Raw genomic sequence first — 16,890 nt, 5'->3', positions numbered from 1 at the left:
GACTGGGAGGCGGGCGCTTTCCCTGCGTCCCGCGGCTGATTTCTCCCGCCGGGAAGGCGGCGCGCCCTGCGGCGGACGGGGGGCGCAGTCTCCATACCTGGGCCCCTCCCCCCCGCCCTGCCCTCCCAATCTTACCCCGCCCTTCCAGAGACTTAAACCGGCCCCTGAACCGAGGAGTGGTATCAAAAGCTCACGCTTTGGGAAGCCTGACGGGCAGCCCTGACCCAGGCAGACTGGGCAGTGTGCGTGATTTTGGCTGCGCTAGGAGAGAAGAGACGCCTCCACCCCCAGCCACCACCTTTTCTGGCCTGCGGGAAGAGGGCGACGCACGGCTGGGCTGGGAGAGTGAAGACCCCTCCATCTCCAGCCCCCACCCTTCCTGGCTTGCCTAGGGTGGGGTGGGTGCAGCTGCCGAGACACACCCGGAGATCAGCAGTGAGGCAGGCGCAGCTCTGGGCTTCCAGCAGATCAGAAATCTCCCGCCCGCACTCACACACACACACTGAAGAGGTGCCTTAAGACTCAAAAGTTTTGGTCACATATCTGGTGGTGCCACTCTCAGTGTGCATTGGTGCAGGCAAGGGCAGAAACTGCACTGATATTGTAAAAACTATCATCCAGACCCCTCAGGCCCACGCTTTTAAGTCTGCAGTCCCAAAGTCTCTCTGGGCACCAGGTGACCGGCTCTGCCTGCGCAATAAGCAGGGGGCTCCTTGGTACAGCAGAGAACAACCTGGACATTGCTTGGTGGGCTTAGGCCGAGACTGTCGCTGCTTTTTGTATTGCTTTGTTTTGTCTTGTTTTGCTTTGTCTTTATATCTTTGATATCTTTGCCTCTGTCGAGTGGGGTTATCAGGTGGTTTTTGCACGTGAACGTATTTGATATTTTTCTTTGTTGTTGTTGTTGTTGTTGTGCTTGGTGATTTGCTTTGTTCTGAAACTGCCCTGCCAGGGCCCAGCTTGTGAGGCACGGTCAGCAGATCAGAAATCTCCCGCCCGCACCCATACACACACACTGAAGGAGTGCCCTAGGACTCACGAGCTCTGGACAAAGGACTGGTGGTGCTCCTCTCGGTGTGCATACGTGCGGACAAGGGCAGAAGCTGCACTGACTTTGTGGAGACTATCATCCAGACCCCTCAGGCCCACGCTTTTAAGTCTGCAGTCCCAAAGTCTCTCTGAGCACCAGGTGACCGGCTCTGCCTGCGCAATAAGCAGGGGGCTCTTTGGTACAGCAGAGGACAACCTGGTCATTGCCTGATGGGCTCAGGCCGAGACGGTCGCTGCTTTTTGTTTTGCTTTGTTTTGCTTTGCTTGGTTTTGTTTTGCTTTACCTTGTATCTTTGATATCTTTGCCTGTGTTGAGCGGGGGTTATCGGCTGTTTTTTTTTTTTTTTTTTTTTTTTTTTTTCTTTTCTTCTTCTTTGCTGTTGTCGTTGCTGCTGTGCTTGGTGATTTGCCTTGTTCTGGGACTTCCCTGCCGGGGCCCAGCTTGGGTGGCACGGGACTCGGCATATCTGGGGGCCAACTCCAGACCAAATCGGAGTGCAGCCGGGGTTGACCTACAGGTCACATACCTAGAGGGGGTTCTCGGCAGGCTCTGGAGCCCATAGAGGCCAAATCACATTGGGGTGGTCAACCCTCACGCAGCAGAGTGCCCTGCGGGGGGCAGAGCCAAGTCTCACGGCAGGTCAGCCCAGGAGTTGACCCCACCTGCTCATTAGCGGGAAGCAATTAAAGATCTTCTTGAACGGGACAGTGTACACAACACAAGACTCACCTTTGGAGCACACGCAGAGGAGGACGACGTGGTGCGAGTCAAATATAAAGGACACATACTACACAAGATAACCTAGCAAGAACTAAGAACCCTAGGGGATCTACCTAATATATCAAAATAAACACAGTCAGCCAGAATGGGGAAACAAAGATACACGTCCCAAATAAAAGAACAGAAGAAGCTTCCACAACTGGAACCAAATGAAGCAGACGTAACCAACCTCTCAGAGACTGAGTTCAGAACACTGGTGATAAGAATGTTTAAGGAGCTTAGAGAAGACATAAAGAAGGATGTAGAAATCATAACAAACGAGCTTAGAGAAAACATAAAGAAGGAGGTAGAAATCATAACGAAAAACCAGTTGGAACTAAAGAACACAATTACCGAAATTAAGAACTCACTTGAAGGAATTACCAGCAGGCTAAATGAAGCAGAGGATCGAATCAGCGACTTAGAAGACAAGGTAGCAGAGATCACCCAAACGGAACAACAAAAAGAAAAAAGAATAAAAAACAATGAAGATGGCCTAAGAGACCTCTGGGATAACATCAAGCGCAACAACATGCGCATCATAGGAATACCAGAAGGTGAAGAGAGCAAGCAAGGGATTGAGAACATATTTGAAGTAATAATGTCTGAAAACTTCCCCAACCTGATGAAGGAAACCAACATACAAGTCCAGGAAGTGCAGAGAGTTCCAACCAGGATTAACCCAAACAGGTCCACACCAAGACACATTATAGTTAAAATGGCAAAGCTTAAAGACAAAGAGAGAATCCTAAAAGCAGCAAGAGAAAGACGGAGGGTTACATACAAGGGAACTCCCATAAGACTATCAAATGATTTTTCTACAGAAACATTGAAGGCCAGGAGGGAGTGGCAGGAGATACTTAAAGTGATGGAAAACAAAGGCCTACAACCTAGATTGCTTTATCCAGCAAGGCTATCATTTAAAGTTGATGGAGAGATAAAGAGCTTTCCAGAAAAAAATAAGCTAAAGGAATTTATTACCACCAAGCCAGCATTGCAAGAAATACTAAAAGGTCTTCTGTAAATAGAAGAAAGATCAAAACAACCTAACTACAAATTTAAAAATGGCAATATCTATGTACCTATCAATAATCACTTTAAATGTAAATGGATTAAATGCTCCAATCAAAAGACATAGGGTGGCTGACTGGATAAGACAGCAAGACCCTTGTATATGCTGTATACAAGAGACTCACCTCAGAACAAAAGACACACACAGGCTGAAAGTGAAGGGTTGGAGTAAGATATTTCATGCAAATGGAAACGAGAAAAAAGCTGGAGTTGCAATACTTATTTCTGACAAAATAGACTTTAAAATGAAGAACATACTAAAAGATAAAGATGGGCACTATATAATAATAAAGGGATCGATCCGACAAGAGGACATAACCCTAGTAAACATCTATGCACCCAACATAGGAGCACCTAAATATATAAAACAGGTACTGACTGACATAAAGGCAGAGATCAACAGTAACACTATTATAGTCGGGGACTTCAACACACCTCTGACCACAAGGGACAGGTCTTCCAGACAGAAAATCAATATGGAAACAACAGCCTTAAATGATACATTGGACCACTTGGATTTAATCGATATTTTCAGAACATTTCACCCCAATGCTGCAAAATACACCTTCTTCTCAAGCGCACATGGAACATTTTCCAAGATAGATCATATGTTAGGCCACAAAACAAGTCTTGATAAATTTAAGAAAATTGAAATCATACCAATTGTCTTCTCTGATCACAATGCTATGAAATTAGAAATGAACTACAGGAAAAAAACGGGAAGACACACCAATTCATGGAGGCTGAATAACTTATTACTAAATAATGAATGGGTCAAGCAGGAGATCAAGGAAGAAATCAAAAGATATTTCGAGATAAATGAAAATGAAAACACAACGACCCAAAATCTTTGGGATGCCGCGAAAGCAGTCCTAAGAGGGAAATTCATAGCTTTGCAGGCCTACCTAAAGAAACAAGAAACATCACTAATCAACAGTTTATCTTCACATTTAAGGGATCTGGAAAAAGAACAGCAAAATAAGCCCAAAGGGAACACAAGGAAGGAGATAATAAAGATCAGAGCAGAATTAAATGAAATAGAAACCAGAAAAACAATACAAAAGATCAATGAATCCAAGAGTTGGTTCTTAGAGAAGATAAACAAAATCGACAAACCATTAGCCAGACTCATTAAAAAAAAGAGAGAGAGGACCCAAATTAATAAAATCAGAAACGAAAGAGGAGAAGTGACAACGGACACTGCAGAAATACAAAGAGTTTTAAGAAGTTACTATGAGCAACTATATGCCAACAAATTTGACAATTTGGAAGAAATGGACAATTTTCTAGAGGCGTACAACCTTCCAAGGCTAACTCAAGAAGAAACAGAAAACCTGAATAGACTGATTACCACCACGGAAATTGAATCAGTAATCAACAGTCTCCCAACAAACAAAAGCCCTGGACCAGATGGCTTTACAGGTGAATTTTACAAAGCGTTCAAAAAAGAATTATCACCAATTCTCCTCAAGCTCTTCCAAAAAATCCAGAAGGAGGGAAGACTCCCAAACACTTTTTACGAAGCCACTATCACCCTGATCCCAAAATTAGACAAAGACACCACAAAAAAAGAAAACTACAGGCCGATATCTTTAATGAACATAGATGCAAAAATCCTCAACAAAATATTAGCAAACAGAATTCAGCAATACATTAAAAAGATCATTCACCACGATCAAGTGGGATTCATTCCTGGTATGCAGGGGTGGTTCAACATCCGCAAATCTATTAATGTGATACACCACATTAACAAAATGAAAAATAAAAATCACATGATCATATCAATAGATGCAGAAAAAGCATTTGATAAAATTCAACAGCCATTTATGATAAAAACCCTTAAGAAAGTGGGAATAGAGGGATCTTATCTCAACATAATAAAGGCCATATATGACAAACCCACAGCTAACATCATACTCAATGGGGAAAAGCTAAAACCATTCCCCCTAAGATCAGGAACAAGGCAAGGATGCCCATTATCTCCGCTTCTATTCAACATAGTTCTGGAAGTTCTTGCCACAGCAATCAGACAAGAAAAAGAAATAAAAGGCATCCAGATTGGTAAGGAGGAAGTAAAGTTATCATTGTATGCAGATGATATGATACTATATATAGAGAACCCTAAAGACTCCACCAAGAAGCTATTAGAGCTGATAGATGAATTTAGTAAAGTGGCAGGATACAAAATTAATATTCAGAAATCAGTTGCATTTGTATATACCAATAATAAAACATCAGAAGGAGAAATTAAAAAAACAATCCCATTTACAATCGCTCCAAAGACTATAAAATACCTGGGAATAAATTTAACCAAAGAAGTAAAAGATCTATACTCAGAAAATTATAAGACACTGATGAAAGGAATGAAGGAAGATATAAATAGATGGAAACACATATCATGTTCATGGATAGGAAGAATTAATATAATTAAAATGTCCATACTGCCTAAGGCAATATACATATTCAATGCAATTCCTATCAAACTGCCAACGTCGTTTTTCACAGAAATAGAACATATAATCCTAAAATTTATATGGGACCATAAAAGACCCCGAATAGCAAAGGCAATCTTGAGAAATAAGAACAAAGTGGGAGGTATAACAATACCTGACTTCAAATTATACTACAAGGCTACAGTAATCAAAACAGCATGGTACTGGCATAAAAACAGACACATAGATCAATGGAACAGAATAGAGAGTCCAGAAATAAATCCACGCCTATATGGCCATTTAATCTACGACAATGGAAGCAAGAATGTACGATGGAGTAATGACAGTCTATTCAATAAATGGTGCTGGGAAACCTGGACAGACACATGCAAAAAAATGAAGTTGGACCACCTCCTTACACCATATACAAAAATAAATTCAAAATGGCTTAAAGACTTAAATGTAAGGTCTGAAACCATAAAATACCTAGAAGAAAATATAGGAAGAAACTTCTCAGACATTACCCGGAGTAAGATTTTTACTGATATACACCCTCGCGCGAGGGAACTAAGAGAAAGAATAAACATGTGGGATTATATCAAACTAAAAAGTTTTTTCACAGCAAAGGAAACCATCAATAAAACAAGAAGGGATCCTACTGAATGGGAAAAGATATTTGCCAGTGATATATCTGATAAGGGATTAATATCACAAATCTATGGAAAACTTACTCAACCCAACTCCAAAAAAACAAACGATCCAATTAAAAAATGGGCAGAGGACTTGAAGAGACATTTTTCTGAAAAGGACATTCAGATGGCAAACAGACATATGAAGAAATGCTCAACCTCACTAACCATCAGAGAAATGCAAATAAAAACCACAATGAGATACCACCTCACCCCAGTCAGAATGGCTATCATCAATAAATCAACAAACAACAAGTGCTGGCGCGGATGTGGAGAAAAGGGAACGCTTGTGCACTGTTGGTGGGATTGCAGACTGGTGCAGCCGCTATGGAAAACAGTATGGAGGTATCTCAAAATTCTGAAAATGGAACTACCTTATGATCCAGTAATTCCACTCCTAGGTATCTATCCGGAGAAATCCAGAACTTCAATTCAAAAATCTCTATGCACTCCTATGTTTATTGCAGCACTATACACAATAGCTAAGACATGGAAACAACCAAAATGCCCATCGGTAGATGATTGGATTAAGAAACTGTGGTACATTTATACAATGGAGTATTATGCAGCCATAAGGAAGAAAGAAATCTTACCATTTGCAACAACATGGATGGATCTAGAGAACATTATGTTAAGTGAAATAAGTCAGACAGAGAAAGATAAGTTCCATATGATCTCACTTATTTGCGGATTCTAAAGAAAAGAATAAGTGAATGAACTAATCAGAAACTGGGAGACAATGAGGAAAAACTGAGGGTTGCTAGATGGGCGGGGGGAGTGGGGGGTGGGGGGGAGGGTGAGGGGATTGGAGGGCAGTCGGTGACCACAGGATGGCCACGGGGTTTGAAAATTAATCTGGGGAACGTAATTTGGTGGTTACCAGAGCGTAAGGGGGTTGGGGGGTGGGGGATGAGGGTGAGGGGGATCAAATGTACGGTGATGGAAGGGGAGCTGTCTCTGGGTGGTGAACACACAGTGTGATTTATGGATGATGTGATTCGGAATTGCGCAACTGAAATCTATGTAATTCTACTAACAATTGTCACCCCAATAAATTAAAAAATAAAAAAAAAAAAAAAAAATAAAAAAAAAAAAAAAAAAAAAAAAAAAAAAAAAAAAAAAAAAAAAAATCACACACACACAGACACACACACACACACACACACACACATACACATACAAATTATTTAATTTCAGGCTATTTGCATATTGCTGGGTCTTACTTTTTTATTCAGATCAAAAATGTCTGCTTTTTATTGGAGTGTTTGTTCTATTTATATATCTGTTCCATTTTAATGTAATTATTGATAGTTGGGCTTAAATGAACTATCTTGTTATTCATTTTCTTATTATCCCGTCTGTTTCTTGTTACTCTGTTACTCTTACTGCCTTCATTTGGGTTAATACATTTTTTTTTTTGAATTCTATATTTTCTGTATTGCCTTCTTCGTAATACTATTTTAATTTTATTTTAATGGTTATGGAAATAACAATATGAACTCATACTTTATCAAACTTTTATCCAACTTCTAAAAAACACTCATTATTTATCAAACTTAAAAAAATTTTTTTGGAATGTTTTTAGGTTCACAACAAAATTGAGAGGAAAGTATAGCGATTTTCTATATACTTCCTGCCCACAGAGGTGCATTGATTCCCCATTATCCATTTACCCCATCAGAGTGGTACATTTGTTACAATTAATGAACCTGCTTTGCCACATGATAATTACCCGAAGTTCATAGTTTACATTAGGGTTCATTTTTGGTGTTGTGTATTCTCTTGTTTTGGATAAATATATTATTACAAGTATCCCTGATTATAGTTACATAGAGTATTTTCACTGCCCTAAAAATCCTCTGTGCTCTGTCATGCATCCCTTCTCCCCGCAACCTCTGATCTTTTTATTATCTCCTTTGTTTTGTCTTTTCCAGAATGTCATGTGGTTGGAATCATACAATATGTTACCTTTTCAGATTGGGTTCTTTTGCTTATTAAAATACATTTAATTTTCTTCCATATCTTTTCATGGCTTGATAATTTATCAAACCTTTTTAGGAGTCAATATCTTACCATTTCACACATAATACTTTATGCTTGGTACTTTGAACTTTGTGATTACTACTTCCTTTTATTTTAAATCATTCCTTCTGCTTTCTACGTCTCACCTCATCCCTATTTACCCACCCCATTCTTGTTGCTTTTGATGTCATATATTTTGCTTGTACATACAAAGCATGTCATTGTTTTAAAAATTCATTTTTTTTACTTTGAATAGTCAATTGCCATTTTAAAAATTATGAGACAAACAAAAAGTCTTTTACATTTACACTATTCACTATTTTTATGATGTTCATTTATTCTTATAGATATGAGTTCCATCTAATATAATTTCCCGTCTTTTAGCTTTTCTTGTGATGCAGGTCTGCTGGAAATGAATTCTCTCAACTTTTATCTGAGAATGATTTATTTTATCCTCATTCTTAAGGCTATTTTCACTGGTTATTGAACTAGGTTGATAGTTTTGTTCTTTCTCCACTATAGAGATTTCTTTGCTGTCCTCCATTATTTCTGAGAAAAAGTCAATTATTATTCTTATTTGGTGTTCTTCTTGCATGTATTATGGCTATTTTTCCTGGTTGCTTTGAAGATTTTCTGTTTATGTTTGGTTTTTATCAGTTTATTATTATGTGTGCCAGGTTGAGTTTTCTATTTATCTTGCATAAGGTTTCCTGAGATTTAAGATATAAAGTCATTATTTTTAATTATATTTGGGAAATTTTTGGCATTATTTAATTTTTTTTCTATCTGTTCATTCTCTTCTCCTAATATTCTTTTGCATGTTTGTTAGATCATTTGTTATTATTTTATAGGTTTCTGGGTATCTATTCATTTTTCTTCAATTTCTTTTCTCTCTGTTCTTCAGATCATGTAATTTTTAAATTGATTCATCAAGTTCACTGACTCTTTCTTTACCATCTCTAATCTAGTGTTAAGCCCATCGAGTTAATTTTTTAGTTCAGTTATTGTGCTTTTTAGTTCTAGACTTCTTATAAAAAGTTGCATTTCTGTGATGAAATTCCCTAATCATTAACACATAAAATTATATTTTTCTTTAATTCTTGTAACATCTTTTCTTTCTTTTCCTTGACTATATGTATAACAGCCAATTTAAAGTCATCTGAGATTGTGCATCTGATCTCAGTGTGAATTTATATTAATTGTTTCCCTACACTCCCTAGATTATGGGTGATATATTTCTTTGAATGTCTCGTAACTTTTGATTGTACAGTGGGCATAATGGATAATACATTTTAGAGAATGGATTCTGTTATCTTCTTCTGAAGTGTATTGGTGTGTATTGTAGAAGACAGTTTAATTACTGATCACTTCAAGGCTGATTACCTTAAACTTCTGGAGGCACAGTTTTAAATTTTATTGAGGTAGATTTGTCTGAATCCTAGTTATTTCCAAATTCCTCTAACTTGGGTCCAAACTTTGTCTCACATGGAAAGTTTATCAGGGCTTTGTTTTCAGCTTTATTAGAGAAAATATAAAATAGTTTTTTCTGCAAGACATGGTTCTTATTGCTAAGGTATGTCCCTTCTGGTATCTCAATTGGGTGTTATACCTAAGGCGTTAAAAGTTCTTTCACTCTGGATATACTGAGCTCCCAACACCCTTCTACCCAGCATTGCTTCATCTCTAGATACCTGTTTTTCCTTCAACACTGTGTAAGTTCTATTTGATAAACCTAATGTAGTTTTACCTTGGGCATGCCCTGCCTAGTCCTCAGTCAAAGACTTACAGGAAATGATCCCAGAGTTTTCTGTATTACCCCCTCACTACCACCACCATGATAGTTTCCTTCTTTCTGATGCTTTACTCCACAGATTTTAGCTGCTTCAACAGCCTCAAATTTGATTTCTGAATACTCAATTCACACAGCCTCTTTAGTCTCGTTGGCTTCTGGTTTCCTGCCATAGTTGGGGAAATTTTTCCCTGATGGAGAGTCAGTACTAGAGTAGGAGCTCATCTTTTGTGTGTCTCTTCTCTCAGGGATTGCTATGTCATGTTGCTTATTTCCTAATGTCTGAAAACAATTGTTTCATATATTTTCCCAGCTTTATAATTCTTTACAGTGGGGCTAATCTCTTAACGGCTACTCCAACATGCATGAGCCAGAAGTAGAGATCATTCCTTTTTTATCAAATACAGTTTCTGGTTTAAGAAACAGTCACATATTTTTTCCTTATTTTGTTAATTTGATTATTTGAAATGATGATTTTTAAATGTGAAACTAGCGTTGCATAATTGTGATAATCCAAACTTTTTATGGTCTGTCATCTCTTTTATACATGATAGGATTCAATTAGCTAGGATTTTGTTTAGTATTTTACATCTTGGTTTAGGAAAGAGATTCACCTATGTTTCCTTTTTTGTAATATTCTTGTCATATTTTGGTATCAGTGTTATCCAGGCTTCAAAAATGAGTTGGTCAGCGTTTCCTTTTTTCCCCCTTGGTTAGAGTATGTTTGAAATTGGCTGTCTTTCTTATAAGTTTCTAAAAGTTCAAAAGTGAAACCATCTGGAACTGGAATTTTCTGTATGGGAACATTTTAAATTAGGGATATGGTTCATGCAATTGTTATTGAATAATTCACATTTTATATTGCTACCTATAGGTGTTTTAGAAAATTGTGTTTTTATAAGAAATTGTATATTTCATGTATTTTTCAAATGTATTGATATAGTTCACTATATTTTTGCTTTTTTTCCCCTTATTTGATGTATAAAGGATCTGTAGCACTATTCTCTTTCAGTTCTTGATAATAATATGTGTTATCTTTCTCTTTATTTTTTCTGGATGAACTTTGCTGGAGTGTTAGCAGTTAAAGTCTTTTTCAAAGAACCAACTTTTCACATTTAAAAATTTCTATGATCTTATCCTCTTTTCTTTATTTCCTTCTACTTTTTTGTTTGAATGTGTTACTAATGTTTTAGCTGCTTATAGTAGAAGCCTAGGTAACTGATTTTCAGCCATATATGTAAATTAATGAAAATCAATCATCTACATCTATGTGTATGTGTATGTATCTATAAATATGAATTTCTATGTTAGAACGAAGTTAACTACATCCCATACATTTTGATTTTCATATATTAATTATAATTCAGTTTAAAATACTATCAGTATGATAAGAGAACCTGTGCAGTGTAGTACAAATACCTTTGAAATTTGTTGAGACAATTTTGGTAAATGTGCCATGTGCATTTGAAAGGAATATATACATATACATATTCTGCAGTTGTATGAATGTCAAGTGTTCCGTAATTAGGACTAGGTATCCTGCTTATCATGTTTTCAAATCGTCTCAATCCTTTCTGAATATTTTCTTGGTTTTTCTCAGTTAGTGGTATTGGTATGTTAAAATTCTCACTTTAATTTAAAGTTTGTCACTATCTTCTTTTTTTTCCTTCAAATTTTACTTATATGTTGTGAAGGTCTATTATTAGATGTATATACTTTTAAGATTTTTATATCTTCTTGATGGAATTACCTTTTTTTCATGATGAAATATCCCTATTGATTTCTAATAATACTTCTTGAGTTAAAGACTACCTTGTCTGATTTAAATACAGCTACATTAGCTTTTTTTTTTGAGAATGTTTTTCTGTTATGATCTTTGCATTCTTTTATTTTCAGTCTTAGCCTACCTTGTCTGATATAAATACAACTACATTAACTTTTTTTTGAGAATGTTTTTCTGTTATGACCTTTGCATTCTTTTATTTTCAATCTTTCTGTGCTCTTAAATGTAAAGTTGTCTTTATAAGCAATATATGGTTAATTTTCTTACTCAGAATAAAAAAACAGTCTTTATAATATTTAGTCCATTTATAGTTAACATAATTACAGATATATTTGTTTTTAAAATCTACATCTTAGTTTTGTTTTGTATTGTCTTATATTTTAGATTCCTATTTACTTTCCTTTTTTTGACTTTCATGTAAATAGAATAGAACCAAATGATTTAGGGGCATTGTCAGATTATTTCTAAGTAGCTGTTTCCGGAAGTCCATAAATTGGTACTTTGCTGAAATATTACAGGTAATATGAGGAAAGCATTCTTTACACATACACACAGAGAGGATAATCCTCATAGGAATGGAGAGGAAGGTCAACAGAATAGTTACAGAAGAACAAAGGCCAGATATTTATTATTATGTGAGACTGTAAACTTAGAACAAAGACCAAATCTGTTTGATTTATTATTTGTTCTGTTTTACAACACGTGGCATGGTAGTGTTTGAATGAATAGCTGATAGAATGGCTGAATAAATGAATTGTCTATGGCTGTGGCATATTCCAAAAAAGCAATACAATGGAATCAGAAGTCATTATTTCAGGGTCTCACCCTGGTGCATTAAAGCATGTATTTAAGCGAGCACTAAACATTTCTGAGTCTCAGTTTACTCAACATTGGGTCATGGTGAGGCTTTAATAATATAAAGGATGTCATATCATTTTTTTGTGTGTCAAATCGTTTTGAAACTAAATTTTAGATAAATATGGTACATTACTATTAGTGCTATAGGTAGGAGCAATTTCAAGACAAGTTTTTATTTATTAAAAGCCATTTATAATGTTCCAAATTTAAAACAAATAAAAGTCTATTTTTGAAGTTGAAATGCACATTAATGTTTAATTTTTATTCCTGAACTTTTACAGAGCAAAAATATAGTGCCTTTCCACTTTTTGTTGTTTTAAGGATAGTAATTTTATTAAGCATTATAACTTATAATGTACTTTTAACTTACATTATCTCTGTAATTTTCCAACCAGCTTTGTTAGGTAGAGAAGTTGTTAGTCTAGTGATTGGAGCCAGATTGCTTGAATTCAAATCCTAACTCTGACGCTTACTTGCTTGCATGCTATATAATTTTGGATAAGTTATTTTATATGTTTGTCCTTTGATTTCCTTATATATAAAATAGGGATAGTAATGGTTCTTACTTCTAGGTGTTGTTATGAGAATTAAGTAGGTTAGTACAGCTAGCATTTAGGACAGTATGTGGCATGAAGAAATGCACAGAAAATGTTAATTTTCTATTGAAAATTTATGTTCATATTAATTATATATTTTAATTGAAATTAATGTTTATATTAATTAACTTAGAGGTAAATATTTGTGTTTCTATTAATATGATCCTTACATTGTAGTTGAGGAAAAAGAGGTTAGAAGCTGTGAAGTGAATTTTCCAATGTAACTCAGTAAGAGGCAAAACTAAAACATGAACCTAGATCTTCTGATTCCAAGTTCAGGGCCATTGTGTAACAAGTATTCTTCCCTCTACAACATAGGGCTTAATAAATATTGTTGGGATAATTCCTCATTTAATTGAGGAATCTTCTTGGGAATTCTGAAGACAATTGAAACTAGAAAAATTAAGATAAAAGATTTTGGTCCTAATTAGTTCATGTTTGTATTTCCCTATAAGTGCATTTTTTTGTTGTCCTTGTTTTCTTGTTTTGAGTATATTTAACTAGAGGTAACTGATTTTTCTGGTACTGGAAGGAGGAGTGAGTCTAGCTTCTCAGGCCAAATTTTAATGAGATCAGATAAAATCACCTTAAGGTTAATTAATATGGTTTTGGGGGTAGAATATCTTATTATCTTGGATGATGGCCTGATCAATCCTAGAGTCAGGCAGGCAAAGAAGGTTACAGCTGAAAGGAACTTTAGAGATTAGATAACTCAATATTATCATTTTGCACATGAGGTCCTGAGAGGGTAAATAACTTTCCCATGGTAAGTCAATTGAGCTAGAATTCAAGTCTGTTGATGCCCAGGCTAGTAGTCCATCTATTACAACAGAACTGGTGCTCAGAAAAACAAAATGAAGTAGGGGAAGGGGGGTGGTAAATAAGGGTAAAAGGGATCAAATAAATGGCGATGGAAGGAGAACTGACTCAGGGTGGTGAATGTGATATATAGATGATGTTTTACAGAATTGTATACCTGAAACCTGTGTGACTTTACTAACAATTGTCACCCCAATAAACTTTAATTAAAAAAAAAGAAAAAAAGAGAAAGAAAAATTAAACTCCTTGAAAACAGAAAAATAAAAAAATTGGTGTCAGTAGAACTAGTAAAAGCAATAATTTAAAACTTTGACACATTTAAGGTTAAAGTTTAATTCTGAGTGGTTCTTTTGGAGAAAGACACTAGAGTTCATTCTAAAGCAGCATATTGCTGTGCTCTTCAAGTACAATACAATACTAATTTCTCAGTCAATTGTGTTGATGTCTATAGACATCTTTACTCTTCTTTAGCTATTGATGACCTGGATTGGGAATTCACCACACTCTTTGATTTATTTTTTTATCCCATCCTACATTTTCGGCAAGTCACTGCTCATTTGAATATCAGAGAGAAACAAAGAATGGAAGTCACACCTAAGTTTTATACATTTTTGATATAACTCAGTTTTGTTGGTGGAAAAAATGGAAATTAGTTTTATGGTTATTTGTGAATTTACCATTATTATCCTTATATAGTAACTACTTCTGATTTTTGTTTAAAACCTTATTCTACATATTCTTTCACATGTTCTGGTAGAAGTTTGGAAATAAACCAAACACAGTACAAATGCATAGACAGCCCTGTTGTGAGTGTTAAATAAGATCAAATATATTAGAGGTAGTTTGTATACCATAAAGCTTACTACAAAATACTTAAGGTATTATCATCCTTGTTTTTCGAACTATGAAACTGAAGTTTGGTTGTGATTTGTACTTTGTTTATTGGGGCTTGCCATGTGCTCCATACAACATCCAAATCTGTCAAAGACACAAATGGATCTGCTGGGTCATAAGGACTGGAAAAGCTGCTTGTACCACAGTCTGGCCTAGCTGAGAGCCTCCTCTTATCCTGGGCGTCATTCAGAGTTGACAGCCTCAGAGATTGTGTGCTGTACCTACAAGTACCGAATGATGACAGATGTCACTGTCAGAGTTCATACTATTTAAATGTATGTACCATTGAGCGGCATGGACTACTATTAAAACCCCGTTCTCTTAATTTTCATTACCAGGTAACCTTGGACGGGTGGACCAGGTCTCTGAGTTTGAGTATGATTTGTTCATTAGGCCGGATACCTGTAATCCACGCTTCCGAGTCTGGTTCAACTTTACTGTTGAAAACGTGAAAGAATCACAGGTGAGAGAAATAGTAGATACCTTCAGTGTGGTTTTGGTAAGAAGATCATGCTTTTGTTTCATTTTAGAAATATTAAAATATAATGATTGTATCTGGAATGTATTCTTGTGTATGTAAGCAATGATACAGTTTTGTTTGAAGAGATACAGAGAAATAGGTATAATATGCTGGTTTTGTCATCTGAAAGTTATTAAGTAATACAAATAGATTATCTGAGAACAAAAAGTGTTCTTTACAGATTGAAGCAGTAGCATGATGTGCTAGGTTTCCTTGAGGAATACTGTAAGGAACCACTGGAAGTAACTTGTATATTATGTTTATTATAAAGTGCTGTTCTCTATATTATTTCTTCTTTAGAAAGACCTGTGAGTCATTACACATTTCTCACAGGCTTCAATTTCAGAAAAAGCTTTTCTTCTCCTATAGAATAAGATGTTTATATCTTAAAAACAATGTGATTCTTGTAACTCATCCTATTTTACCTTTGCTTTGGAAACTCAGTTTTTACAGTCCTCTCTGATGATTTTTGGAAAACTTTTTTTGCTTGTGTTTCTGTGTAGCGGCTTTTCTTTTATTCCAATTATATGAATCTGTCTTTAACTGTGATTTCTTCATTTACATTTTCTAACAGTGTATGTTTTTATAATCCTGTTCAAATCTGCTTTGAATGGGAGAGTGTATTGATGAAAATAGAACTAAATACATATGCATTGAACAAACATTAATAAAAATCTAATCCTAAGGAATCAGTTTTCATTCTGTTATGGTGAGACAGCTGACCGTGGAAGACTATACAAACTTTGAATACATAGTGATACAATTCTTTTAAACAGATGGGAACATAGTCCTATGTCTTCTTCCTTCAGGATCATCTTTTTTTTAAGTATATTTTTGGGAGAAAGTGAGGAATTTAATTTCCCCTCCCACGTCAATCTGTCCTGTTTTCTCTTTCACCTGGTTGCTTGCTTCTCTTCATTTCTCTCAACTGCAGCTTGAGTCATGTGTCAGGCAGAGGTCAGTGTCTAGAATTTAGGGATTCTGGGTCTTCCTTGACATAGTGCTGTTCCTGGGACACCAGCTTCAGCAGAAGAGGGGTGCAGACACAGCCATTTGACTTTACTTCTGAGTCTCCTAATTCTCTACAACACCACGGACACAGGACTTGGTGTATGTAATGTTTACTGAAATTTAGGGGCTGACTGGAAGGAATTCAATATATAGGAGAGCTCTGAACATTGTTAGCTAAATTTTATGTATCTCAGCACTTTAGGAGAGGTGGGGGGAAAAGTTAAATCCCACTCAGAGAGCTGCTCAAGGACAAACTTTAGTTTCTAGCTTTGCTTCTTGGGTTTACTTCTCTACCATGGGAGAATTCCTTTTTCGGTTTTTTGTATTAAGAATAACAATGCTTCCCCCTTCCACCCATCCTAGGAAAACCTACACTTTACATGCAGGGGCTCTCCTGACCCTAGGATTGTCCAGCTTGTTCCACAAAGACAATTGATAATTCTTGAAGTACAATTTTCCAGTCTGTATTACTGAATCTTGAGAATATAACTCACAGCAGGAAGCTTTAGCCACATGTACTAGACTGAGTCTCTAAGACTGGGTCACCTATGATGATCTCTCTGCTAGCATGAGGTCAGCCTACAACCTTTCATTCC

At 36.2% G+C, this 16,890-nt stretch overlaps 1 protein-coding gene across 2 annotated transcripts in view; it reads left to right on the top strand.

Annotated features, from left to right (window-relative positions):
* AGBL4 (AGBL carboxypeptidase 4) overlaps positions 1 to 16,890 on the top strand; it is a 1,100,555-nt gene that overhangs the window by 142,907 nt on the left and 940,758 nt on the right. For both annotated transcript variants that reach the window (XM_033114112.1, XM_033114111.1), the window contains exon 3: positions 15,102 to 15,226. In XM_033114112.1, the coding sequence (XP_032970003.1) occupies positions 15,102 to 15,226 (125 nt within the window). The remainder of the gene's footprint in view (positions 1 to 15,101; positions 15,227 to 16,890) is intronic.

The sequence above is a fragment of the Rhinolophus ferrumequinum genome, chromosome 9, assembly GCF_004115265.2.
Source record: "Rhinolophus ferrumequinum isolate MPI-CBG mRhiFer1 chromosome 9, mRhiFer1_v1.p, whole genome shotgun sequence".
NCBI classification, from domain to species: domain Eukaryota; kingdom Metazoa; phylum Chordata; class Mammalia; order Chiroptera; family Rhinolophidae; genus Rhinolophus; species Rhinolophus ferrumequinum.
This window is presented reverse-complemented; position numbering and strand designations above follow the sequence as displayed.